At 43.0% G+C, this 27,498-nt stretch overlaps 2 protein-coding genes across 2 annotated transcripts in view; one reads left to right on the top strand and one right to left on the bottom strand.

Moving 5' to 3' along the window:
- LOC138981879 (calcitonin gene-related peptide type 1 receptor-like) overlaps nt 1-12,618 on the top strand; it is a gene marked incomplete in the record, with an annotated part of 32,470 nt that extends 19,852 nt beyond the window's left edge. The window contains 1 exon segment of the mRNA XM_070355019.1: nt 4,542-12,618. Within this exon segment, the coding sequence (XP_070211120.1) occupies nt 4,542-4,880 (339 nt within the window).
- Nucleotides 12,619-22,873: 10,255 nt separating this feature from the next.
- Nucleotides 22,874-24,274, bottom strand: LOC138983090 (uncharacterized). The gene has a single exon (XM_070356498.1). It carries the CDS (start codon nt 24,272-24,274, stop codon nt 22,874-22,876), a length of 1,401 nt encoding a protein of 466 aa, XP_070212599.1.
- Between the last annotated feature and the right edge of the window lie 3,224 nt (nt 24,275-27,498).

Here is a 27,498-nt window from a genome sequence, read left to right as displayed (position 1 = left end):
ATAACGACCCAGCAACAGCCTGAATCCTCGATAGCGCAATGGGTTGAGAAGCTGTTCTGTTTTGGTACTACTTTTGCGACTGAAAAGTTCCGAACGCTCTATACGTACGAAATATACATCTCTGGAGCAAACAATACAAACATACCGCATTTAAATTAACAACTACAGGCCTGAACACATGAATCTCCATATAAAATCCATGAGTTAGGTTGTTTTCTGAATCTAGATCTGCCGTGCACACACCGTTCATCACAAGCAAATTCCCAAGGCAAGTAACTCATACTCTTGCCGACAAGAGTAGTTCCCCTTCTTTTAACGCAGTTTCTTCGACAACACTGACTGCAATCCGACGGTCAGTTTTCAACAATATTTCATTTTATAAAAAGATCACACGCAACAAAATGCACACATCTCATCAATTTAAACAACATAAAGCGGTTTCATACACTATTTTCCCCAGAAAACTGAACTTCATACAGTAATTAACGTTCGAACACGGGTGCAAAAGTTCGTCTGCTAGTCCCATTTGACGAAAGAACATTATCCTAACACGATACTAAAACATAAACAGAACACACAATATCTGCCTTTACCGCCACAGCAGAATAACAGCATATCTGTGTACTTGATTTTAGTCTAAAACAGGGAAACTGACAAGAAGTGTTAACAGAATGGAATGATTTGCACGGAACTATACAACCGCGCATTAATCGATCGCCTGCGCAGGTTGACTGGTTGAGTGATTCGGATTCGATCAAACTTTCGCACAAAAACTCCTGTTTTCTTTGAATAACTGAAGAAAGGAGGAATAAAGAGGTTACACACCTCGTCTCAGTGATTATTAAAAATAATGGTCTCAGTTCGCGGTCATGAAAAAGCTCGCTGAAGCTCGCATTTTTCATGATCCGCCAACTTCGACCATTATTGTTATTAATAATCACTGAGACTCGGCATGTAACCTCTACGTACACGTACAGGTCTTTGCTACACGTTCGACCATCTAGAACACTGTAATAGTCAGAGGTTGACGTTAAATTCTTTGACCTGCTGTAGTCTGTTCCCGTAATGTCTTGCCCCTGTCGCCAATCCTACTCCAACCCATCCCCCCCCCCACCCCCCAACCCCCAACCCCCCACCAACCGTCACCCCAACCGGTCCTAACCTCCATTCCTACCACACCACCCGTTTCTTTTTCCCATACATCGTTTTCCCTTCCTCTACTCTGTCGTGCAGGCTACATTTTCCCGGTGAAAGTAGCCGTTCTTAGCAGTATGAATATTCATTGAAAGCTAATTTCATCATCGGTTTAGCTTGAGAGAGAAGAACACTTTAAAAGAAACAAAAAGGGGGCATGGGAAGGAAATAAGACAGGGAATGTTTGGGGTTTTTTTATCATTTTTTATATTCCTGTTTGTCTTGATGGAGAATTTGACAACGTGCATTGGTGAGGGTGGGGGGAGGTGTGAGTTGTTTTTTTTTCTCTTCTTTTATTTTTTTTATTCATTTTTTTTTTAAATAAACAACGAAAGCTGATAGTGATACGCATTCCTCTTCTCTGACGTCTGTTTTAGCGAAATGTGACATTTTTTCACCTTCAGTAGTGTACCTCAAAGGATTGATCATGCAGTTTCTGTGTTATGTAAACTATTTCATTACAGTAGCCTACATGTTTTATCGAGTAGCCATTCTGTTTGATTTAGCTCTTCTTTGATAATTAAACTAGCTTGTTTTGGTTTTATGGTGGTGCATCGTTATATGTTGCAATTTTGTATGAGTTAATGAATACTATTTCATTGTCTTTAATTTTCCGAGCGTAATTCAGAATTCGTTTGTTGAAGTAAAGTTATAACAACTAGGCCTACTACGAATACTCTAAGGGAAAAAAACATTATCGTTGAAATCCAAAAACAAATAGACCGCTGAACATTTTGTCAAGATGAGTTTTGTCTAATTAGTGGTTGTCTGTGTACTTAAGAGACCGCTGGGTCGATATATCTGTGAACGTAACGTTTTGTTTTGTCAATGATTTGATTCATTATCGTTGACGTTTGTTTGTAGAGTCTACAGCTTTCTTCGCAAAGTCATTGTGAAAATGTAGGCATTTGATGCCATCAGTATTGGCGGGGTTGTAATCCCAAGTGGCGCTTTTGCATGATTGCATATCATGAACTCGCTTTGTAACTCATGGAATACGCATTTGTTTAAGTCGGGGTGGCTTACCTGCTGGTCTCTTTTATTATTCTGGTGATGAAATGTTAAACACTTTTTTTTTCTTGTATTATTTCCTCTTTCTCCTTTTTCTTTTTTTTCTGTCTATATCTTTTCTTTTTGTTTCATCTGGTTTATTTTTATTTTGCCTTGGAAGATTTTTTTTTTCAATTTGCTTCTCCATGCACGCATGTGGTTGTGAGTATGGTCCGATTTCCCCTGCACACCGGTGTCGTAGATCAGTAATGTTAATTTGCGCATGTGCTTGTTTTTGTTGTCTAAATCTGTGTCCGGTTTGGAGACATGAATCTACACCCCCTCCCCCCACCTTCCTCCCCACCTTCCTTTTGTTGACTTTATTCTGATGGCTTGCTGGCTGCACTGATCATTAAATCGTGAATATCTGGCCTTGTTTTGCACTTTGGTTTAATTATTTTAAGAAGGAATGTTTGGTGACATGGACGTTTTTGCTCCAAGTGAGCTCATATGTCCGCTTCAGTAGCGCAGTTGGGAGAGATGCTGTGTGCTCAGTTTTCCGAGATGCTCCAGACGTTTTGTTTTCTTTTTCTTTTCTTGACATTTGTCTTCAAAGTCTTTAAAGTCTTAGTCGTCTTTCTTTCTTTCTTCTGCTTTCCTTCTTTCTTTACTTCATTCTTTCCTTCATTCCTTCCTCCCTGTCTTTCTTTTTTTCCTTCTTTCCTTCATTCCTTCTTTATTTCGTTCTTGCTTTCTTTCCTTTTCTTTCTTTCTTCCCGGTATAAATCATAAACATGTTCCTCATTATTAATTTTGAGTCAAAATGTGCATTCGTTGCTTTAACTTGTATCCATCATTTTATATACAATGGACAATATTGTAAACTGTCATTAACATGTAATATACTTTATGAGTGATGAATACACAGCTTTATGATGTACATAATTTCGGCCACTCATATTTGCATGTTAACCGTGTAATATTTTACAATAATCTCCTTTTTACATTTAGTCAAGTTTTGACTAAATGTTTTAACATAGAGGGGGAATCGAGACGAGGGTCGTGGTGTGTGTGTCTGTGCGTGTGTGTGTGTAGAGCGATTCAAACCAAACTACTGGACCGATCTTTATGAAATTTTACATGAGAGTTCCTGGAAATGATATCCCCGGACTTTTTTTCTTTTTTTCGATAAATACCTTTGATGACGTCATATCCGGCTTTTTGTAAAAGTTGAGGCGGCACTGTCACACCCTCATTTTTCAATCAAATTGATTGAAAGTTTGGCCAAGCAATCTTCGACGAAGGCTGGACTTCGGTATTGCATTTCAACTTGGTGGCTTAAAACTTAATTAATGACTTTGGTCATTAAACATCAGAAAATTGTAAAAAAAAAAAATTTATAAAACGATCCAAATTTACGTTCATCTTATTCTTCATCATTTTCTGATTCCAAAAACATATAAATATGTTATATTTGGATTAAAAACAAGCTCTGAAAATTACAAATATAAAAATTATGATCAAAATTAAATTTTCGAAATCAAAAACACTTTCATCGTATTCCTTGTCGGTTCCTGATTCCAAAAACATATAGATATGATATGTTTGGATTAAAAACACGCTCAGAAAGTTAAAACGAAGAGAGGTACAGAAAAGCGTGCTGTCCTTCTCAGCGCAACTACTACCCCGCTCTTCTTGTCAATTTCACTGCCTTTGCCACGAGCGGTGGACTGGATTGGATTGAAAACACGCTCAAAAAGTTAAAACGAAGAGAGGTACAGTAAAGCGTGCTATGCTAGCGCGCTGAACAGGCTCGTCACTTTCACTGCCTTTTGCACTATCGGCGGACTACGGTCATTGCTGAAAAAATTGCATTGCGTTCAGTTTCATTCTGTGAGTTCGACAGCTTGACTAAATGTTGTATTTTCGCCTTACGCGACTTGTTATTTTTCACGATCGTCTTTCTACTTGCATATATCACGCTGGAGTTTGCCATTTCGGCAGTAATAATGCTAATGATAATTACAATTTGTGTTTTTTTAATTTCAATTGCCTGTCTTACATTCCCCAACGCCCCTCCCCCTCCCCCCCACCACCACTTCGCGCAGACACACACACACACACACACACACACACACACATACACACACGCGCGCGCGCACGCAGTATACAACGTCACCACACGAATCACTCCCCGAAAACCCTACCCCCCCCCTCCCTCCCCACCCCCCCCCCCCCCACCCCCCCCCCGCCACCACTCACACACACACACGGACACACACACACACACACACACAAACACACACACAAAACACTCTTCAAATCTCTTCTCTAACCCGCTTTTATCCTTTGCGCAGGTCATCGCGCAGATGAAACGCACGTGCACGAGGCGCAACCTATTGCGTGCTGGCACCGAGATCAGTTCAAGGGGCGTCACCATGGGAACCAGTCTCCATCCCCGTGACGACGACAACGAGGGGGGAGGAGCAGGGACCAACGGCAGTCTTCTGCATCGCAACGGGGGTCAAGGTCACAGAGGCTCCAAGTCGGCTGTGGTGAACAATAGCTGTGCCTCTGGTAACGATGGCAACCGTGACGGGAAGCGGGGCAGCGAGAAGTACTCCTACATCCCCATGAAGACCTTAACCTCTGGTGGTGGTGGTGGTGGTGGGGGTGATGTAAGGTCACCGGTTTGAAGTCAGGTGACTTTGATTTCGGACACTTCTGGTAGCGGTCTGGCTTTGGTTTGAAGTCTGTTGACCTTGCGGTAACCTCTGGCACTTCTTGTGATCGTATAGCTTCGGTTTGAAGTCCGCTGACCTTGACCTCTGAAATGTCTGAGGGTAGTCTCGCTTCGGTTTCAGACTGTTGGAGAATTGAGCATTTTTCAGTTAGGCCTCTGACGATGAGGGTTCTCTTGCTTCAGTTTGAAGCCCGTTGACCTTGACGTCAGTCTGGTAGCTGTGATGAACTTGCCTCGGTGAGAAGTCAGTGAACAGTGTTGATCTGATGGTGACAGAGTGGGTATAGCTGTGACACACACAGAGTGGGGTGTGAACTGCGCATCTTTACGAACGCCTCGTGGCATACACAGATAATGTAGGCGCACTGCGCATCGCGCAAGGGGAGAGTGATGCGAAATAGTGCGTCTTCGCTTTGATCTCACACGCTGGTGGTGGACTTGCTTCAGCTTGAAGCTAACTGATTTTTTTTGTAATTCTCAGATAATGAAAGAATGGTGAACAGTTGTCAACGCCATGCACGCGGAGTAATGCGAAATAGTGCGTCTCCGCTTTGATCTCGGACGCTGCTGGTGGGCTGGCTTTGGTTGGAAGCCAACTGACTCGACCTTTAAGACCTGACTCTTATAGAGGTGGAACCGATGCATTTGAGTATGACGTTGTAAGCGGGGAATGATGGTGAATACTATCCTCGGACATTTGGAGCTAACTCCCTTAAATATTTCGACGTTTGGGACAAACTTGCTGCGGGTTGAAGTTACGTGACTTGAGTTTGTTTACCTGACGGTGATAATGTATGAACCGAAAAGGAGACCCTTCGAAGGACAGCAGTATAATTATCGCAAGAGGACCGGAGTGCCTGTATGAGCGAACAACGAAGAAGAAGGAGAAGAAGAAGAAGATAAAAGAAGAAGAACAGACACGAAGAAGAAGAACCTGTGTCACGAACTGAAAACTCTGCCTGAACAATCCTTCTCATTGCTGTCAATGCGCATGCGCTAACATGGGGAGATTAATCAGGTCGTGAACAACCTAACCCTAACCCTAACCCTAACCCTAACCCTAATCCTAACCCTAACCCTAACCCTAACCCTAACCCAGGGTTCGTTCGGTCAAGGGGTCGCATTTTAAGTCCAAGATTGGCGCATGCGCATTGACCGCAATGAGAAGGATTGTTCAGCAGAGGTTTCAGTTCGTGACACCTGCATGCAAGTGTGACATAATAAGTGGAGAATGATGCTGAGTACTGTTCTTGGACAATTGGGGCTGATTCGCTTTGGTTTGAAGTCAGGTGACTACATTTTTTACCTGACTTTTATAGAGTGGGAACTGTATTGCAATTGTGACACTATGGGCGAACAATTATGCTCAATGATTTATTGTCCCCGGACATTTGAGCCCGACTTGCTGTGGTTTGAAATCAGTTAACTATATTTTTGACTTCACAGTCACAGAGTGAGAATTGGGTTTTGAATGTGACACTGTGCGGGAAAAACATGATGCTGACTTTTCTGTGGACAAAATGGGCCAGGCTTACTTTGGTAAGAAGGTAGGTGCCGCGATATTAGAGTGAGAACTGGTATGCGTGTGTGCCAGTGACGTGTAAGTAGAGAATGAGACTGAATTGTCCTCGGACCTATGGGGTTGACTTACTTCGATTTGACAGAGTGGGAACGCTTTGTGAAAGCGACCCTGTGAGTGGAGCACCACAATGGAAACAACTTGCGTTACGAGCAATAGTAAACGTACTATATAATGGCCAACTTTGTATGTGTCCAAGTGGAAGGATGTAATAGTGTAAAAGCCTGGACAGATCTCTGGGGGTTGACGTGATCGCCGTTTTCTCTTAAAATCTCATTTCGTGAAGAAAATGAATTGTATTGTATCGGATGTTCTTGTCCACTGTGACATGTTCAACGTGGACTGGAAACAGTTGTGAGATTTATACCAGGCGAGAGCAAGAGATGACGTTGTATCTGGACCATGACCATGACCCTTACTGCAGATCCAGGCGTACCGCGTCATAGGGATGAAAAGAGTAGAACAAGGCGTCAACTATTTAAAGGCACAGTAAGCCTCCCGTAAACCATCACAGAGCTCCCCGACCGTCTACATACAGTACAAGCATACTTCCATTTGAACGCTCACCGAACGGGAACATCCTGGCTGCTTTCTGTCGAGCGTGAGAAATGTTCAAAGAATTTATTTTCGTGGACTTGGTCGTCTGCAACAATGGCGCCTCGTTTTGGTGCTGGACGGCTGTTATGAATATTCAATACCGGAAATCACGCCCGGACAGTAAGCCTCCCTTAAACCATCACAGATACTGTCAGGTTTTTACACACAGTACAAACACCCTTCCATTTGAACGCTCACCAAACGGGAACATCCTAGGTGCCCTACGTAAAGAGCGAGCAATTTTTAAAGAATTAATTTTGCAGATTGTCTCGAACACTTTTTGGACCCATCCTGAACTCAGGTCAAAAATGAGTTACTTCCCTTCGGGTCTCATTCTATCGATGTAAACTGGCGATAGCCGTGGATCGATGATTATCAGAATGTTTTTGGACCGTGGTGCGTTTTTGCGCTAGACCTAACTTTTAAAATCTAAATAATAAATTGACAGCTTGTTACACAAATAGAGAATACTACATGGCTTGCTGTGTCGTACCAGATTTACACGAGTTGTTTTTTTAAATATTGAACTGCGAGCGAAAGCGAGCTGTTCACTATTTGAAAAAGCAACGAGTGTAAATCTGGTACGGAACAGCAAGCCATGTAGTATTCTGTTTATCCTACATACTGTACTTACGTGTATTTTACTGAAAATGTCCTGCATTCGAGGCAGCTAAATTGAAGACGATTGTTTTAGAACCTCGATCTCTTCTAAAGCCTCGTGCAATCTATTACGTCAAAGCAAAGAAACGTCACTCTGAAAGTGTGGCGTGACGTGTTAGTTCTAAAGATTCATCGAGGGTAATTAGCGAGCGCAATTTGTGTTTCTATAATGACGTTTGTCTCGGTGACTTTGGCATCATAAGCAGTGGAAAAACAGGTCCCTGCCAGACTTGCTTGACATGACCTCATTTACATGATATACACACGTGTGATTTGAACGATTATTATCTCACGGGTGTCTCTCTCACGTATGTAGGATAAACATTCTTTAATCATAAAAGAATTCTTTTTTCATCAAGACAAGATCAGTACAATTCGAAGTTGTGAAAGTTTGAAAAAAGAAAAGCCCGGAAGCAGGGTCACGCAAGGGTCGTAACAGACGACGGTTTATGCATATCGCCGTTCCTCTCAACAGTCAAAAGCCATCGCTAGAGTTCTTGTGAACCACAGCCGTTTGCTTCGTGCATAAAAACGTGCTATTGTAGATAAGCTCACATCGAGTCGCATTCAAATGACTAACTGATGACTACATTGTGAAAAAGGGAAACTGGATCACACGGGTTCACGATGGCTCAGGGGTAAGATAAACCACGCAAAAATAAATTCTTTGAAAATTGTTCGCTCTTTACGGAGGGCACCTAGGATGTTCTCAATCGGTGAGTGTTTAAATGAAAGGGTGTTTGTACTGTGTGTAAAGGCCTGACCGTATCTGTGATGGTTTACGGGAGGCTTACTGTGCCTTTAAGGTGAATTAAAAAATAAGACAAACAAGCAGAAAAAAAGCTAAAACTAGGAGAAAGATCTTCAAATCCTGTGTCTTAGAGGCACAATAATCTCTAGCTCGAAGCGTAAGTCAGTGAGAGTAATATTACGGTACACATATTTCTGTTTAATCTCGTATGTAATCCGTCTCCATGACATGAGATCACATAGAATCCGCTCGTTGTTTCCTGGTGCCAACGTGAAAAAGTTAATTATCCTGAAATGACAAAATAAGAACAGGAAGCGTAGAGGGATTAACCAGGATTACTGTAATACTGGTCCTCAAAGCCGACGATAAGCTGTGCACCAGTCTGTTTCAACTAAAAGTTTGATGAAAATGAACTTAGAAAGAAAACAAAGCACGTCTGTACAGGGTGTATTTTTCGTCAATCGAGAAGCAACGGAATTAAATTGCAGACCTGTGATACCTCCAGGAATACTTTAAAGATCCGAGTTCGTTTTGATCTCTTCCCCCCCGTAAAACCCTTGCGATTACTAGTGTCTGGTACATGGTATTGAGGGGGAAATGGCAACTGCTACAGTTTTGTTTAGACGTTGTTGGCATCATCTGTGAAGGTATATGACGATCTGAAAAACCTAGTATGACATTTTGACCTTGTTCTCTTGTCAAAGCTAAGACTATTTCAACAAAACGTATATCTTTTAAATATAATTATTTGTCTGCTCAATGTGTGTCTTAGTGTTACGTGAAAGATGGCCAAAGACTACGTCTTTGTCAAGCGTGTTGGCACTGTCTGTGTTACAGAAGTGTATGGTATAACTATGTGAAGTACTTTGACCTTATGTTCTTGTCAATGCTAAAACTATTTCAACAAATGTTGTTTCTTGTTATTTCTTGTCTCTAAAGCCCAGGGCAGTCACGCGAGACCGATTCAGCGTGGATCTCATTCTCTTGGTTTTGGCCTACTCTATAACATTTCAACAAACCAAAGCGTATTTGTTTGAAACAAGGTTCTGCTCAACAACTAGCTGCCACTTCTGACACCATGTATGTGTGGTCACTTTTTCGGACAGTCCACTACAAAATACGCAGGATTTCACTCGAACTTCACTTACTTCAACTTCTGGCATCAATACCACGTCTCTTGAACACTACCAAGATGGCGACTCACGGACTAATCACGTGACCCTTCTTTCGCGCTCTTTATAATCATTCTAATTGGTAGTGGTTCTTTTTAGAATATGACATCATTTGTAAACATTATTAGGATTACGTGAAAAATGTCAAGCTACTATACTTTTTGTGTGTTACTGCGTTCATTGTACGAGTGTCTGTGCTACATAAATATATGGCATTACGATGTAAAACAATGGTATCACATTTTGATCTTATATGGATGGATTTTGACAACGCTAAATTTATTTCCACAAAACTTGTGTATTTTAATGTAAGTTGCTGCTAAACTATTGTCTTGGTACTAAGCAAGAAACCTGCCAACCACTATCTGTTTGTATATGGTGTGACGATGTAGAATACATGGTATAAAATGTGTATATTATGATATTACCAACTCTAAAAGTATTTGAACATTTTTGTAAGTTTCTGCTCAATCGTATTTGTACAGCTGACAAACTGTAAATCCGATGTAAAACAATGGTATCACATTTTGATCTTATATGGATGGATTTTGACAACGCTAAATTTATTTCCACAAAACTTGTGTATTTTAATGTAAGTTGCTGCTAAACTATTGTCTTGGTACTAAGCAAGAAACCTGCCAACCACTATCTGTTTGTATATATGGTGTGACGATGTAGAATACATGATATAAAATGTGTATATTATGATATTACCAACTCTAAAAGTATTTGAACATTTTTGTAAGTTTCTGCTCAATCGTATTTGTACAGCTGACAAACTGTAAATCCGATGTTGTGATGAACGTCTCTTGAATAATTATAACGTTGTTGGTCTTTTGGGCAGAGTTTTAATTGATGGCATGTAAGGCGTCCTGTTTTGTGGCAGAAAGATCTTCTTTGTGCATTTGTCGTGGAATTGTCTCATCTTTCTACAAGTCAAGCCGGGGATACGTTGTCAAATCGCATGTTCTAAACAAACAAACATACACAAATGACTGTGGGTGTAGAAAGGTGAGATGACTGGAAGTAGTTTTAGAAAGGTGACTTGACCGCATGTTACTAAAGCTTTCCAAGGGCAAATAAATTCTAATTACAGACATTCCCGAAAGTTGTTAATTTAGCGCTGATGGGAAGGACCTCATGGTTATCTGTGGCGAGCCAGAGTGTACATTCTGTAATCATGTTGCTCGTCTCAACCGAATGAATTGTTTTTGACAGAGAAAAAAACACAGGTTCAAATGGACATGTATTACGTGAACGCTGTAGATCGCAGATAAAGAAAAAAATCGGACAACTTTTTTGTTTATCCCAACGTACAGAGCAATTCCGTAAACATGTATTTTTATAATTGATGTGACATTTTAGAACACGGAATACATTTTAAGCTGTTTAGTCATCTTTTGTCTCACTTGTACAGCGTCTGAACATTTTCTCATTCCACTGCGTGAAATATGAGTGTTTTTTCCCGTAATTGAAATGCGTTTGAAGCATTGAAAATCATCGTTATTGACATTTGTAAAGAAGAAATAATTTAACAGATTTTTTGTAATCTTCTGCCATTTTTGGATTTTTGAATTTGGATGTTGCTTGATGTTTATACAGTCGTATGCTTTGCTCGTCATCTTTAAAAAAAAATTTTTAAAAAAACACAAAAACAAACAAGTCGCGTAAGGCGAAATTACAACATTTAGTCAAGCTGTCGAACTAACAGAATGAAACTGAACTCACTGCATTTTTACAGCAAGAGCGTATACTCGTAGCATCGTCAGTCCACCGTTCGATGCAAAGGCAGTGAAATTGACAAGAAGAGCGGGGTAGTAGTTGCGCTGAGAAGGACAGCACGCTTTTCTGTACCTCTCTTCGTTTTAACTTTCTGAGCGTGTCTTTAATCCAAACATATCACATGTATATGTTTTTGGCATCAGGAACCCACAAGGAATAAGATGAAATTGTTTTTAAATCGATTTCGGAAATTTTATTTTAATAATAATTTTTATATTTTTAATTTTCAGAGCTTGTTTTTAATCCGAATATAACATATTTATATGATTTTGGAATCAGAAAATGATGAAGAATAAGATGAACGTAAATTTGGATCGTTTTAAAAACAAATTTTTTTTTTACAATTTTCAGATTTTTAAGGACCAAAGTCATAAATTAAATTTTAAGCCACCAAGCTGAAATGCAATACCAAAGTCCGGCCTTCGTCGAAAATTGCTTGGCCAAAATTTCAATCAATTTGATTGAAAAATGAGGGTGTGACAGTGCCGCCTCAACTTTTACAAAACCCGATGCTACCCAGCATGTCGTAAGAGGCGACTAATGGTTCTGTTTCTCCTTTTACCCTTGTTAAGTGTTTCTTGTATAGAATATAGTCAATGTTTGTAAAGATTTTAGTCAAGCAGTATGTAAGAAATGTTTAGTCCTTTGTACTGGAAACTTGCATTCTCCCAGTAAGGTCATATATTGTACTACGTTGCAAGCCCCTGGAGCAATTTTTTGATTAGTGCTTTTGTGAACAAGAAACAATTAACAAGTGGCTCTATCCCATCTCCCCCCTTTCCCCTATCCCATCTCCCCCCTTTCCCGGATCCCATCTCCCCCTTTCCCCGTCGCGATATAACCTTGAATGGTTAAAAACGACGTTAAACACCAAATAAAGAAAGAAAAGAACTTTTACAAAAAGCCGGATATGACGTCATCAAAGGTATTTATCGAAAAAAAGAAAAACACTTCCGGGGATATCATTCCCAGGAACTCTCATGTCAAATTTCATAAAGATCGGTCCAGTAGTTTGGTCTGAATCGCTCTACACACACACGCACACGCACACACGCACAGACAGACAGACACACACACATACACCACGACCCTCGTCTCGATTCCCCCTCTACGTTAAAACATTTAGTCAAAACTTGACTAAATGTAAAAAGAGAGAACAAAAGAAGGTTAGATCTGACAACGATTTGCGGTTTTCAAGCAAAAGTTCAAAGTATACTACTGTTGCTTGTCATTATGCGGCCGTAAAACTAAATCGATTTTTTAACGCTCAAGGAAATTGAAAGTGTTGTAATGACTGTTCTACAACGTTTTCAGGTTTGGAGTGACGATCTGTTTACAAGTATTTGTTGTTCGGCCAAGCTGTTTAACGTATTATCCAATATAATTACATGTGTATGTGCTTGTGTTTGCGTGCGGGCATGCGTGTATGTTTGAGTGTGATTGAGTTTGGGTGCTGATGTGTTCTTGAGCACAAATCGCGGTTGTGTGGATGTGGATATTCTTCTGTTCGTGTGTTGATATGACCGTGTGTATCTGGGTATGTTGGTATGTGTCCGTGTCCATGATCTTCTAGGAAGTTGAGTTGCCCTGGTTGGGGGGGAGGGGGGGGGGGGTGTCAGAAAGGATACTGAATATTGAGAGGGAGAGTTTGGTACTGTTTCATGAAAGCGTCAGAAAAAGAGAACACACACACACACACACACACACACACCCACACACACACACACACACACACACACACACGCACACACACACACACACACACACACACACACAGATGGACTGGGGAGAGAAACAAACAGACAGAGAGAGTCAGGTACGCCTAGATCGTGTAAGAACATATAGATATAGAAGGTGAATTCAGTAAGCTTTAATGCCGCTTCAAGACTTGACTGTCATCCATAGATACTTCGGCGGGAGAGAGAGAGAGAGAGAGAGAGAGAGAGAGAGAGAGAGAGAGAGAGAGAGAGAGAGAGAGATGTGCGCCAACAAAAACAAACAAGTCGCGTAAGGCGAAAATACAACATTTAGTCAAGTAGCTGTCGAACTCACAGAATGAAACTGAACGCAATGCAACGCAACAATACTCGTAGCATCGTCAGTCCACTGCTCATGGCAAAGGCAGTGAAATTGACAAGAAGAGCGGGGTAGTAGTTGCGCTGAGAAGGATAGCACGCTTTTCTGTACCTCTCTTCGTTTTAACTTTCTGAGCGTGTTTTTAATCCAAACATATCATATCTATATGTTTTTGGAATCAGGAACCGACAAGGAATAAGATGAAAGTGTTTTTAAATTGATTTGGACAATTTAATTTTGATCATAATTTTTATATTTTTAATTTTCAGAGCTTGTTTTTAATCCAAATATAACATATTTATATGTTTTTGGAATCAGAAAATGATGGAGAATAAGATGAACGTAAATTTGGATCGTTTTATAAAAAACAATTTTTTTTTACAATTTTCAGATTTTTAATGACCAAAGTCATTAATTAATTTTTAAGCCACCAAGCTGAAATGCAATACCGAAGTCCGCGCTTCGTCGGAGATTACTTGACCAAAATTTCAACCAATTTGGTTGAAAAATGAGAGCGTGACAGTGCCGCCTCAACTTTCACGAAAAGCCGGATATGACGTCATCAAAGACATTTATCAAAAAAATGAAAAAAACGTCTGAGGATATCATACCCAGAAACTCTCATGTCAAGATTCATAAAGATCGGTCCAGTAGTTTAGTCTGAATCGCTCTACACACACACACACACACACACACACGCACGCACACACGCACATACACCACGACCCTCGTCTCGATTCCCCGTCTATGTTAAACTTGACTAAATGTAACAAGTCGCGTAAGGCGAAAATACAATATTTAGTCAAGTAGCTGTCGAACTCACAGAATGAAACTGAACGCAACGCAACGCAGCAAGACCGTATACTCGTAGCATCGTCACTCCACCGCCCGTGGCAAAGGCAGTGCCCGTGGAATTGACAAGAAGAGCGGGGTATTCGTTGGGCTGAGAAGGATAGCACGCTTTTCTGTACCTCTCTGCGTTTTAACTTTCTGAGCGTGTTTTTAATCCAAACATATCATATCTATGTGTTTTTGGAATCAGGAACCAACAAGAAATAAGATGAAAGTGTTTTTAAATTGATTTCGAAAAAAAAAATTTGATAATAATTTTTATATATTTAATTTTCAGAGCTTGTTTTTAATCCAAATATAACATATTTATATGTTTTTGGAATCAGCAAATGATGGAAAATAAGATAAACGTAAATTTGGATCGTTTTATAAATTTTTATTTTTTTTTACAATTTTCAGATTTTTAATGACCAAAGTCATTAATTAATTTTTAATCCACCAAGCTGAAATGCAATACCGAAGTCCGGGCTTCGTCGAAGATTACTTGACCAAAATTTCAACCAATTTGGTTGAAAAATGAGGGCGTGACAGTGCCGCCTCAACTTTCACGAAAAGCCGGATATGACGTCATCAAAGACATTTATCAAAAAAATGAAAAAAACGTATGAGGATTTCATACCCAGGAACTCTCATGTCAAATTTCATAAAGATCGGTCCAGTAGTTTAGTCTGAATCGCTCTACACACACACACAGACACACAGACACACACACACACGCACATACACCACGACCCTCGTCTCGATTCCCCCCTCTACGTTAAAACATCATTTAGTCAAAACTTGACTAAATGTAAAAAGAGATAAAGCTAGGCTTACGGTTTTGAGAGTTGTGTTTCTGCAACTATGTTGACATGTGCAAGTTATCCAGAGAGGGTGAATACAGCGAATACAACTTTTTTGAGCGCTCTAGCGCCGTTAGTTTGTTAGAACAGGAGGTGGTCCATATTAGGAGCCGGTCCATATTAGGAGCCCTTCCCCTATTTGCAAGAGTATAGTGAAACCTCTGTTTTAAGACAGTCTACTTGAAGACTCCCTCCAAATGTAGACCTACATTTGTTCACACTACCTTTTATATTGTCCGTAAATGTCTTTTTTTTTATGACTCCCTCTCTTTTACGGCCTACTTTTTCAGATATTTGAAGGTCTTGAAAAAGAGGTCTCACTGTACTGTGGTCCTGCCGCTGGTAGTCACGTGATTCCACTACTGCGCATGCGAACTACGTCACGTGGCGGGAAGCAGAAGTAGACGGCGTGGCTGACGACAGCTTAGAGCATGGCTTCTTACTCCTGTCCGATCTAATGACAGCAATTGCCGGAGTGGATTTGTGAGAACTTACTGTTGATTTTGTGGTATTTTTGAAGTGCTTTTGACCTTTCAAGCGTGTTCTAGTTTTCTTCCTGGGGCCCTGGGAAAGCAGGAGGAGACACGCGTCTCCGTTTGGGTAAAGTCAAGTCAACGCTGTTTCTCTCTCCGAAGTATTTCCTTTTTTGCTCTGGGGAGGAAACTAGAGGTTGAGAGGGGATGGGTGCGGGGTATTCTGATGTATTACTTCCTGATTTGTCGGAGAATATCAAGAGGATTTGGCTGCTGTACTCTCTGAGGAAAAGATGGAGAAGAAGTCGTTCGTCCCCAGTATTAATCATTTTGGAGGTGGATCCGTGAGATAAGGACGGCTATTTCGGTAATACCATCCAGAGCGCAGCTTTATGTCGTAGTTTCTCCACACTGACCGATGCCTACTTCATAAGGCCAGGCGCTCACCTATGTAACTTTAGCAGGACCACACACGCACTGCAGATTATAGAGGTAATGTTGCGTGCGTGCTATGTGTGCCTGAGTTCGAACACACAGCGTCAATGTCGCGGGTGTCATTGATTTTGTAGCGTGAAAAAACAGGGGAGCTTAATTGCGAGTTGACATTGAAATTTGGAAGTTCTCTCCTTTAAAGTGCGCTATACGAACACTTTTCTTTTTTTAAACTTTGAGCATTACCACCGAGCATTGCGACATAATTCGGATTTTTTTTTCGTTAAAAAAAGTGATTGCAATTTTCGGAAACAGTAACCTTTCTGCTCTCAGTGACAATTTGAATTATTGTCCTTGTAGTGGTTGTTTAAAATGTATAAGTTGTTCTGTGGGGTAGGTGTAGAGAACTTAAAAACAAACAAAGAATAAATGTGTCACATTAATATTGATTCATATCCATAGCATGTGTCAAAATTGTTTTGTACTGTTCAAAGTTAATAAAAACAAGTCGCGTAAGGCGAAATTACTACATTTAGTCAAGCTGTGGAACTCACAGAATGAAACTGAACGTAGTCCGCCGCTAGTGCAAAAGGCAGTGAAAGTGACGAGCCTGTTTGGCGCGGCAGCTGTTGCGCTGTGCTTCATAGCACGCTTTAGTGTACCTCTCTTCGTTTTAACTTTCTGAGCGTGTTTTTAATCCAAACATATCATATCTATATGTTTTTGGAATCAGGAACCGACAAGGAATAAGATGAAATAGTTTTTGAATCGATTTCGGAAATTTAATTTTGATCATAATTTTTATATTTTTAATTTTCAGAGATTGTTTTTAATCCAAATATAACATATGTATATGTTTTTGGAATCAGAAAATGACGAAGAATAAGATGAAATTGCTTTTGGGTCGTTTAATAAAAAAATAATTTTAATTACAAGTTTCCGATTTTTAATGACCAAACTCACTCATTAGTTTTTAAGCCACCAAGCTGAAATGCAATACCAAACCCCGGCCTTCGTCGAAGATTGCTTGGCCAAAATTTCAATCAATTTAATTGAAAAATGAGGGTGTGACAGTGCCGCCTCAACCTTTACAAAAAGCCGGATATGACGTCATTAAAGGTATTCGAAAAAAAAGAAAAAAAGTCCGGGGATATCATACCCAGGAACTCTCATGTCAAATTTCATAAAGATCGGCCCAGTAGTTTAGTCTGAATCGCTCTAAACACACACACGGACACACACACACACACACACACACACACACACACACACACACACCACGACCCTCGTCTCGATTCCCCCCTCTATGTTAAAACATTTAGTCAAAACTTGACTAAATGTAAAAATAATATAAAATTAAAAAAACGGAACTTGCTGAATCCGAACCACGTACCTCCGGGTCTTATCCATTACACCAACGAGACAACTGAAGAAAATTAACAATTGAAGAGATATAAAGTAGAACGCATCGATGCGATCTCACAATGATTTAAGTCTTTGGTGACCAGTATCTCCTTTTTGTACTAAAATGTGTTTAAAACGTAACGATGGCCTGACTATGCATGACATGAACACACGCGCAACACCTGGCAAGCATGTATTGATAAATGGCCGTCTACAAGCGTTGACAAAATTTGACATGAAGAGACACGAATTCTTCTTTGACAAAAGAGCAGATTGTCCCCCTTGAATACATCGCACTGATTGGTTGGTTGCCCGCTGCAATGACACTGCACGCGTCAACTACGCAGGTGTATTTTGCCATTAATGAGTCAACGTAGAGGCAATACTTCCAAACTGGGTTCAATCACGCATTTGTCAAAACGCGGCAGACGACGACCCGTTAATTGAATCGTAATGAATTTTTAATGACGAATTAGTATCAGCAGTGCTCTCTCTCTCTCTTTTCTCTCTCTCTCTCTCTCTCTCTCTCAGTCTCTCTCTCGCGCACACACACACACACACACGAACGAACACGCACACACACACGCGCGCGCGCGCGCCGTGGAAGACGATCTGAGCTGGGACAGAAAGTAGATATGGTTTGCTGCCAAAAAGATATGGTTTGCTGCCAAAATCCAACGTTCAAACTCGCTATCTGCCTAACCATGTGGGTTTTTATCCATGCCTGTTTGTTACTGTGTGTATATATATATATATATATACGACTATACGGGGATATAGCTCAGTTGGTAGCGCGCTGGATTTGTATTCAGTTGGCCGCTGTCAGCGTGAGTTCGATCCCAGGTTCGGCGGAAATTTATTTCAGAGTCAACTTTGTGTGCAGACTCTCTTCGGTGTCCGAACTCCCCCCCCGTGTACACTACATTGGGTGTGCACGTTAAAGATCCCACGATTGACAAAAGGGTCTTTCCTGGCAAAATTGCTTAGGCACAGTTAATAATTGTCTACCTATACCCGTGTGACTTGGAATAATAGGCCGTGAAAGGTAAATATGCGCCGAAATGGCTGCAATTACTGGCCGTATAAAATTTCATCTCACACGGCATCACTGCAGAGCGCCTAGAACTGTACCCACGGAATATGCGCGATATAAGCGTCATTGATTGATTGATAGTGTCTGTGTGTCTGTGTGTTTGTGCGCGATGCGCGGCCAAGGTTCTCGATGGATCTGTTTCAAATTTGGTGATCATATTCAGGTACACCCTGGACACAACCTAGTCGATGAGATATTTCAACACGTGCTCTCAGCGCGCAGCGCTGTGCGCGCTGAACCGATTTTGGTTTTTTTGGTCTGGATCCACTACCAGTAACTCTTCCTTATCTTCTCCAGTGTTTTCAGCCGCGATTATCTCCCTTCCTCCGTGTGGCGTCAATCCATATTCCCGTTACTACGTTACTATTTTTAGAAGGTCACTGCATGTTACTATTTTTAGAAGGTCTCCAGTGTTTTGCGCGTTTATCTCCTTTCCTTCGTGCGCCGGCAAAGCCGGCGTACACCCGGCAAAGCCGGGTCCCAGGCGCAGCCTGGTATTCGGCTCTACTTCTTCCCGGCGAAGCCGGTACCCGGCGAAGCGGGTAATCATCTAGTATATATATATATATGTCGCGTGCGCACGTGCACGTTGTCAAGATTAGTTCAGCTCAGAAGGAAAATTGTGATACATGTTTAAATTTCTATGTTGTGGTTTCTATGCTTTTGTCAGTATGTATAATCTATTGGGTATTTTTCCATCGTTATGGAGTATAACAAAATTGTGTGTCTGTTCATTTGTTGATATTGTGATAATACATGTGAAAATAAAAAAAGTATGCCATCAACGGTTTGTGTGTGTATGCCTGTGTGTGTGTGGAGGTTTTTTTTTGTAGATGTGCGTGCGTTCGTGCTTACGTTTGTGTGTGTTTCTACGCGTGTGTGCCTGTGTTTGAGTGTGTGTTTGAGGAAGTGATACACTAGAGAGGACACGGATACACTTACTCCGCCAAACAAAAGCACACTAATATACACACACACACACACACACACACACACACACACACACACACACACTTTTCAATCTATTTAGGCTCAACTCAGGAAATTACTGAAAAAAGGTCTTCTAGACAAACAAGGCCTTTCATTCTCCCAAAAGACAATAGGGGGACACACAATACGGCAGGCGCGATGTGCCAAAAGTGCGCAACTCCGTACCAAACGCATTCCAATTTACACTCCCCTTGCAGATAACCATGAAACGGAAACAATACGTCCCCCATTCACTATGGGGACCCAGTTCGTTTAAAGCACTACTGTATATACACTGCATGCTTCGTTTCGCTTCCTGGAAGGTCAATGGCCCCGAGTTGTTTTGCTCAATCCACTGTGAAGGGCATGTTGGATACTGTGGAACCCCCTCATTAGACAATTACACACACATACACACGCACGCACGCACGCACGCACACCCACATACACACACACACATGCACGCACACACACACACACACGCACGCACACACACACACACACACACACACACACACACACCACTTCCCAGTTCAACCCTTTTTACATTTAGTCAAGTTTTGACTAAATGTTTTAACATAGAGCGGGAATCGAGACGAGGGTCGTGGTGTATGTGTGTCTGTGTGTGTGTGCGTGTGTGTGTGTGTAGAGCGATTCAGAGTAAACTACTGAGGTGCGTTGCATAGAGCTGACGCTCTGTTCGCGAAGAGACAAAAAGTTTTCATGTTGTAGGCAACGCTATGTTTGCGGCGAACTGTTCGCGGCGAACTCAATTCTACCCTCTCTACCTATTTTCAAGTAAATGGACCCATCTCTTCGCTGCATGCATATTGGGGGCGATCATGCGAACATTCGCTTTGTACTTGGAACAGCCCTCCCTACCCGCACTGACCAAAGTAGACGAGTCCAATCGCTTACAGCTCAGTCCATAAGTACATTTTAGGGGTGACGCTATGGCCTCAGGATATCTGTGTGTGTGTGTTTGAGTTTCGTACCCCACGTGGAGAAGCAGGGCCTTTCCTTTTCTTTTTTTTGGTGGTCAGATTTGACAGTTTTTCTTCTTCTTCCATCGCCCAGGGTCAACGTTCCGACTATTAGTGGCGCATTGGAGGGTTGCGGAAGAAAAAAAAAAAGTCACCTAATTTGCAGGGAGAGGGGGGTGGGGGGGGGGGGGCAGGACAACACAGCATTTTCAAGTCTCGGGCTAGGCCAAGCCGGCGGCCGGAGCGGTTGCAGGGGTTAAACCCCTGCCGGTGCTGCCCTAGCCTTCATCGACCCTACTTACTGGTGGCCTAGGACAGGGTACAGGGTTTTGTTTACAGGTGCTGGCAGTGGTGGGATGCGCTGGAGGTGAAGGCGGCTGCTGTCGCCGCGCTGACAACCTCCTCTGGTAGCTCATTCCACTCCCTGATGGTTCTGGGGAGGAAGCTGTTCAGTCTCGTATCGGTCTTGCTTGGGATCCTGTTGAAGGCTCTGGTGTTTGTTCTTGAGCTTCTTCTTGATCTGCTGGGGAGGTGTTGGAGCTCGTCGCAGTTGACCTTGACGAGATTGTTGGTAATCTTGTACAGCATACACAGTCTGGACGTCCGTCTGCGTTGCTCAAGAGAGGGCCACTGGAGGGTCTGCAGCATCTCTCCGACACTTGAGGTGTTGCGATGTCGGTGGAGAACGTAGCGTGCTGCCCTGCGCTGTACGGCTTCGATCTTGGCGATGTTCTTCTGCGAGGAGGGGTCCCAGGCTGTGCATGCGTACTCCAGCAAAGGTCGCACTAGGGACTTGTAGGCCAGTTCCTTGGTGTGGACTGCTCCTATCTTGAGGTTCCTGCGAAGGAATCCAAGGGTCTGGTTGGCCTTCTTCACGATGGTGTCGATGTGAATATCCCACTTCAGATCTGCTTGCACTGTCTGCACTGTCACTCCAAGGTATTTCGCGGAGATGACATTCTCGAGGGCGTGTCCGTGCAGCGTATACTGGTGTGCGGAGGTCTTCTTCTTCTTACTGACTGTGAGCACACTGCATTTGTCGGGGTGGAAGGTCATGTCCCATTGTGACTCCCACTCTTCTAGTCGTTGTAGGTCGGACTGAAGGGCAGCATGATCGCTGGCGGCAGCGATGAGCCTGTAGACGATGGTGTCGTCGGCGAAGAGTCGAGTCGTGGAGGACACCCGCGCAGCCAAGTCATTGATGTAGATCAGAAATAGACAAGGTCCGAGGACTGATCCTTGTGGTACGCCTGACTTGACCGGGATGTTGGTTGACCTTGACCCTTCCACGACGACTGATTGGCTCCGTCCATGTAGGAAACTGGCAATCCAGGAGTTGGTGGAGTTTCTGATGCCGTAGTGATGGAGCTTATGGACTAGCAGGGAATGGTTCACCTTGTCGAATGCCTTGGCAAAGTCCATCACCACGACATCTGTCTGGCCGTTCCTATCCAGGTTGGCTGCCAACTCGTTGATAAGCTCTAACAGCTGGGTCTCGCATGAGCGTTGTTTCCTGAAGCCATGCTGTTGAGGGGTGAGGATCAGCTGTTGCTCCAAGAAGTCCATGATGTGACTAACGAGTATGTGCTCAAGGACTTTGCCAGATACACAGGTCAGGGATACATGTCTATAATTCGCAGGGTTGTAGTGTTCTCCCTTCTTAAAGATGGGTGTGACGATGGCCTGCTTCCAGTCTGAGGGTACCTCGCCACTGTCAAGGGAGCGCTTGAAAATCGGAGTCAGGATGGGAGCGATGTCATGGGCAAGCTCTTTGAGCACTCTTGGTGAGATACCATCCGGGCCCGTCGCTTTTGTGGGGTTGAGGTCCGCAAGGAGTTTCTCGACGCCGTTGGGGGTGATCAGGATGTCGTCCATTGGTGGGTAGTTGGAGTCGGTGGCCATCTTACACTTCTCCTCAAACTCGGCTTGCGTGTATTCCTTGCCGCTGCTGAAAGCTGTGTTGAATTGCGCGTTCAGGAGCTCTGCTTTGGCCTTGGGTTCAGTCACTAGTTTGCCCTCTGCTTTTGAGGGTGGGACTCCAGAGGCGGAGGACCTCAGTTGCTTCATGTAAGTCCAGAACCTCTTCATGCTGGGTTGCGTGCTTTGTTCGGAGTCCGTTGGGGTGAAAAGATTTCCCACGTATCTCCAGTAAGCTCGACGTAGCTGCTTCTGCACCTCTCTTTGAAGATCCCTTACTTCTTTCTTCAGAGCCTCTGTTCCCTGCGTCTTCATAAGTCTGTATCTTCTGTCTCGTATGCGGATAAGTTTGCGTAGGTCATAATTATGTAATCCAGGGATAGGATTGCTTGTGTTTTGCAGTCTTGTGTGGTATGTGCTGCTTGATTGACTGCAGGAGTCCATCTCTGAAGGTCGTCCAGAGGGTATCAACAGGGGAGGCAGGGTCAAGGCTGTCAATCTTCTCCATGAGGGCAGCCATGTCGGTCTTCATGCTGTCCCAGTCTGCTTTTGCATATAGGGGGACAGGACGGGCGATGTTCGGGGATCTGGTGGCCTTGGCCTGAAACTCGAAGTACACCACCTCGTGGTCAGCCAGTTTCGGCATGACCTCGACTCGAGGGACGAGGTCTGAGGCGTTGGTGAGAACAAGGTCCAAAAAGTTGCCGCCGCGTGTTGGATGGTGAACCACCTGCTCCAGTCCCAGGTCGAATGTGAGTTCCACAAACTCCTCATGAAGGGCCGGGTATGCTGATCCTGGTCTTACTGTGGCCTCAGGCCATACTAGGCCAGGGAGGTTAAAGTCGCCAGCGATGACAACGTTGGCATTTCCCATGCCGTTGATGCCTCTCCTCAGCGATGCCTCAAGGTGTTCCATGCTTCTCTTGTCGGAAACGTCGGGGCGGTAATAAGCACAGATATACAATGCTCTATTGCCAGGGGTGCACAACTTTGTCCACAAAATCTCGCAGTCGGTGTTGAAGTCAGGCACTGCGGTAACCTGTAGGTCCTCGCGTGCAGCGACTAGCACGCCTCCTCCTCTTCTATTTCTGTCTCTGCGAATGGCCTTGTAATTGGGCGGCAGGTATTCACTGTCTCGGACATTTGGGTCGAGCCATGTCTCCGTTCCAATAATTACGTCAGGTTTGGCAGTCATGATGAGGTTGGCGAGTTCTGCCTTCTTGCCTGTCACCGACTGAAAATTAATGTTCAGTAGCCGCAATGGTCTAGACTTGCGTTTGTTCTGCTGGCTGCTTCTTGTTGGAGTGGAGGAGTGTAGGGGCTTGAAGCCATCACTGGACGGTGGCAATGATGCAGAGCTAAGCCCAAACTCCTGCTCAACTCCATGGAGGTCGTACGCAGTGGAGCTGTGATTTGCATTACCGCACACCACACAGTGCCATGTGATGTCCTCGTCTCCAAGGTTGCTGTAGGTCCGGGTGCCAATTCGTTGGCACTGGACATGAAACCAGATGCCGCACGAGTCGCAAGTGATTCCTCGGTGCGACCAGTTCACTGTTAGGTCGCAAACTCCACAAAGGTCGTTGGAGGTGTTGCTCTGGCAGGTGTTGCTGGGCTGGTGGGCTGACATGATGACACTCAGGCCGTGGGGCAGTTGCGCCCAGTGCAGGTTGCTGGTGGTAAGGAAGATGGTTGCCGCTAGTAGTAGCAGCGGCACAGGTGAGAGGAGCAGCAATCGCTGGTAAAGGTGAAAACCTAATTTCATAATTTCATTCTGTCAGGTAACAGTAGTAAACGTGGTAAGTAGCCTCTATATTCGACACTACTGCAAAACGTTGTTGCTTAAAAAATAATTGTTAGCTGTACGGCGTGCAAGTTAGGTGTCAAGATGTTTCCTCACTCAGTTTAGCCACAGGCTCTCGTGCTGTCTGCTCGGATAATTCCAGGTCCTGACAATGACGAGGAGTGGAGAGCACTCAAGAAATAAGCAAAGTTTACTCACAGTCAGTCTTGATAGCCTCTTTTCTAAACATAAATAGACCTCCAGGTCGAAATGAGAGGCAAGATGCAGCTCCAAGGTGTGTAACGTTGAAACAAGCTTACCGTAAGGCGGCGCCATTTTCTTCACTGTTGTGACACTCACCGAGTGCAGCAATGGTTTGAATTTGTAAAAACGATGAAGGGACAGGTGGACATGTGAATTGGAATAGGCCCTACAATGGTTTGTTAAGGAAAATATACTGGTTTGGAAAAAACAGGCATAGCTAATCTTCAGAATTACAAGAAAAAGATCGTTCTATGCAGGAGCAAAAATAAAAGGCAACCGGAAACGGAAACCGCAACCCTCAGTTGGATTTCTTGTCGAGTCCGTGGAAAAGTGTTGTGGTCTTCATTTCATTCAATAAAGGTTAATGTTTAGGAGTAAAAAGCCCGTGTGCGCTCTCTCTCTCTCTCTCTCTCTCTCTCTCTCTTTCTTTATCTTTCTCGATCTCTCTACCTGTCTCTCTTTCTCTCTCTCTCTTTCTCTTTTTCTCTCTCTGTTCGTCTGTCTGTCTCTCCCTCCCTTTCTTTCTCTTTTTCGATCTCTCTATCTGTCTCTCTCTCGCCCCCCTCGCCCTTCCGCACACACGCGCACAAACACTCACACACACACACACACACACACACACACTCACACACACATACACACACACACACGTGTACATGCACACACACACACACACACACACACACACACACACACACACACAGCCATTGTCATACGCACACGCAAACAAGCAAATACACCCACACACTTCATTGCACGCAGATATGAAGGTGGGGGAGGGCAGAGAGAGAGAGACGTGTTCTTCATTCTCTTGCATTATGATGGCCAACTAGGAGAAATCACATTGCTCTTTGACACGGGCAAAGCAAATAGGAAACGTTTGCTCAACATCGCTACCCTTGCAGAAGAACTCCCACGACCTCACTGTTCTGTCTTGCTTTCTCTCCTCGCCTTTACTGGCTGTGACTCACAGTCAGCGCCTTCTATGGAAAGGAAAGAGAAAGGTATCCGGTCAAAATCCTGCAGCAGAAACCCAAGTTTGTGAAAACGTTCAGAAGAATGGGAGAATTGCAGTTTCTGTTCCATCACCACAGTCGCATACGCTGTTTTCCACAAGGTGTCGCTCAACTAAGTCTTTCTTTAGATCACTAATTACACCCCCGGTATAGGGGTGTGTATAGGTTTCGCTCGATGTGTTTGTGTGTTTGTGTTCGCACATAGATCTCAAGAATGAACGGACCGATCGTCACCAAACTTGGTGAACGGATTCTATACATTCCTGAGACGGTCCTTACAAAAATTGGGACCAGTCAAACACACGGTTAGGGAGTTATTGGTGGATTAAGATTCTACAAGGACTTAGAGAGAAACACCCACGTTGCTCAAAGGGAAATAACCATTCTCACTGCACCCATTCTCACTGCCACCAACTGAGAAGGTTATTTCCCTTTGACCAACGGGGGTGTTTTTCCTATCTCGAAGGAATTTCTTGTTTTAAGTCTCATTTTTGTGTGGATTATTTGTGTTTGTCGACTGCCACTGTAGAAGTAAACGGGAATTTGTGTGTCGTCTTTTGTTAAGTAATGTTTAAATTCCTCGAGAGAGTCGGTTAACTGTATTTGTTCAGGTAGTTGGTTCCAGAGTACTGTTGTCGAGGGAAAAAAGGATGTTTTGTACGTTTCTGTTCGATGTGGGGGTATACTTCGTTCTAAGGGGCGGCGTCTGTGGTAGGGGTTGTTGGCTGCTACGAGAGGTGGGAGTGCTGCTTGTAGGTATGGGGGGGGGGGGGGGGGTCTTGTCGTGAATAATTTTATGGAACATTGTTAGTTTATGACGGTTACGCCTTTCAGATAATGATTGGAGTCCAGATTCTCCGTAAAGCTTAAAATGACTGGTTCCGCGGACAGCTCCGATGATTGTTCGTATTGCATCTAGGTTTAACTTTTCGAGTTCATCTGTTAGGGTTTTGCTACAATTGTCCCATACTATGTCGCAATAATCAAAGTGTGGTAGAATGAAGGATTTAAACATAATTTCCAATGATTTTCGACTCAGTCTATATTTGTATGTACGCAAGCAAGCTACGAGAGTTCTGCACTTTGCAACAAGAGATTTTATATGTTCATTCCATTTACAGTTGTTTTGTATTATTATTCCTAAGTGTTTGTGATTTTGGGAACTTTCAAGGATGGTATTGCCAAAGTTTAGATCTGCGATATCAGGGGTTCTTTGTGTACAAAAGTTCACCAATTCAGTTTTTGCATGGTTAAATGCTACCTTCCATGTTTCTGCCCAATTAACAATTTTTTCAAGATCTGAGTTTAAAATTTCGGCACGGATGTTGTGATTGGCTAAAGACAAGTACATGCTAGTGTCGTCAGCAAAAAGCTTAATCGTAGATTCTATATCACGTACAATGTCGTTTACATAAATTAAGAAGAGCAAAGGTCCAAGCACTGAACCTTGAGGAACTCCCGCTGCTACTGGAAGATAAGTTGATTTACAGCCTTTTAACACAACTGCTTGCTTTCGATCTGTTAGGTAGTCTGTAAACCAGTTTAATAATGGCCCATTAAATCCAGCGGCTTCGAGTTTATGCAATAAGCCCCGTTGCCAAACTCTATCGAATGCTTTGGATATATCAAAGAAGATTGCTTGGGTAGTTATTCTATTATCGAGTGATTTGCATATGTCATTGTATATTGTAAGAAGCTGGTAAACAGTTGAGTCTCCAGGGATGAAACCGGACTGCGACTCTGTAATGATATTGTTTTGTGTTAAGTAGTCAAAGACATGAATTTGTATACATTTCTCTAGTGTTTTGCCAACACAGCTTAGGAGAGAGATTGGACGATAATTACTACATGTATCTTTGTTTCCCTTTTTATGAACTGGTGAAACGTGGGCTATTTTCCAAACTGACGGAAAAAGTCCTTCACGTA

The sequence above is a fragment of the Littorina saxatilis genome, linkage group LG12 (assembly GCF_037325665.1).
Source record: "Littorina saxatilis isolate snail1 linkage group LG12, US_GU_Lsax_2.0, whole genome shotgun sequence".
NCBI classification, from domain to species: Eukaryota; Metazoa; Mollusca; class Gastropoda; order Littorinimorpha; family Littorinidae; genus Littorina; species Littorina saxatilis.
The sequence above is the reverse complement of the archived record's forward strand: the minus strand, read 5'-3'. Positions and strand labels throughout refer to the sequence as shown.

What these genes read in the sequence shown, in the direction of transcription:
- LOC138983090 (XM_070356498.1), bottom strand. Translation starts at nt 24,274, where the DNA reads ATGAAATTAGGTTTTCACCTTTACCAGCGATTGCTGCTCCTCTCACCT.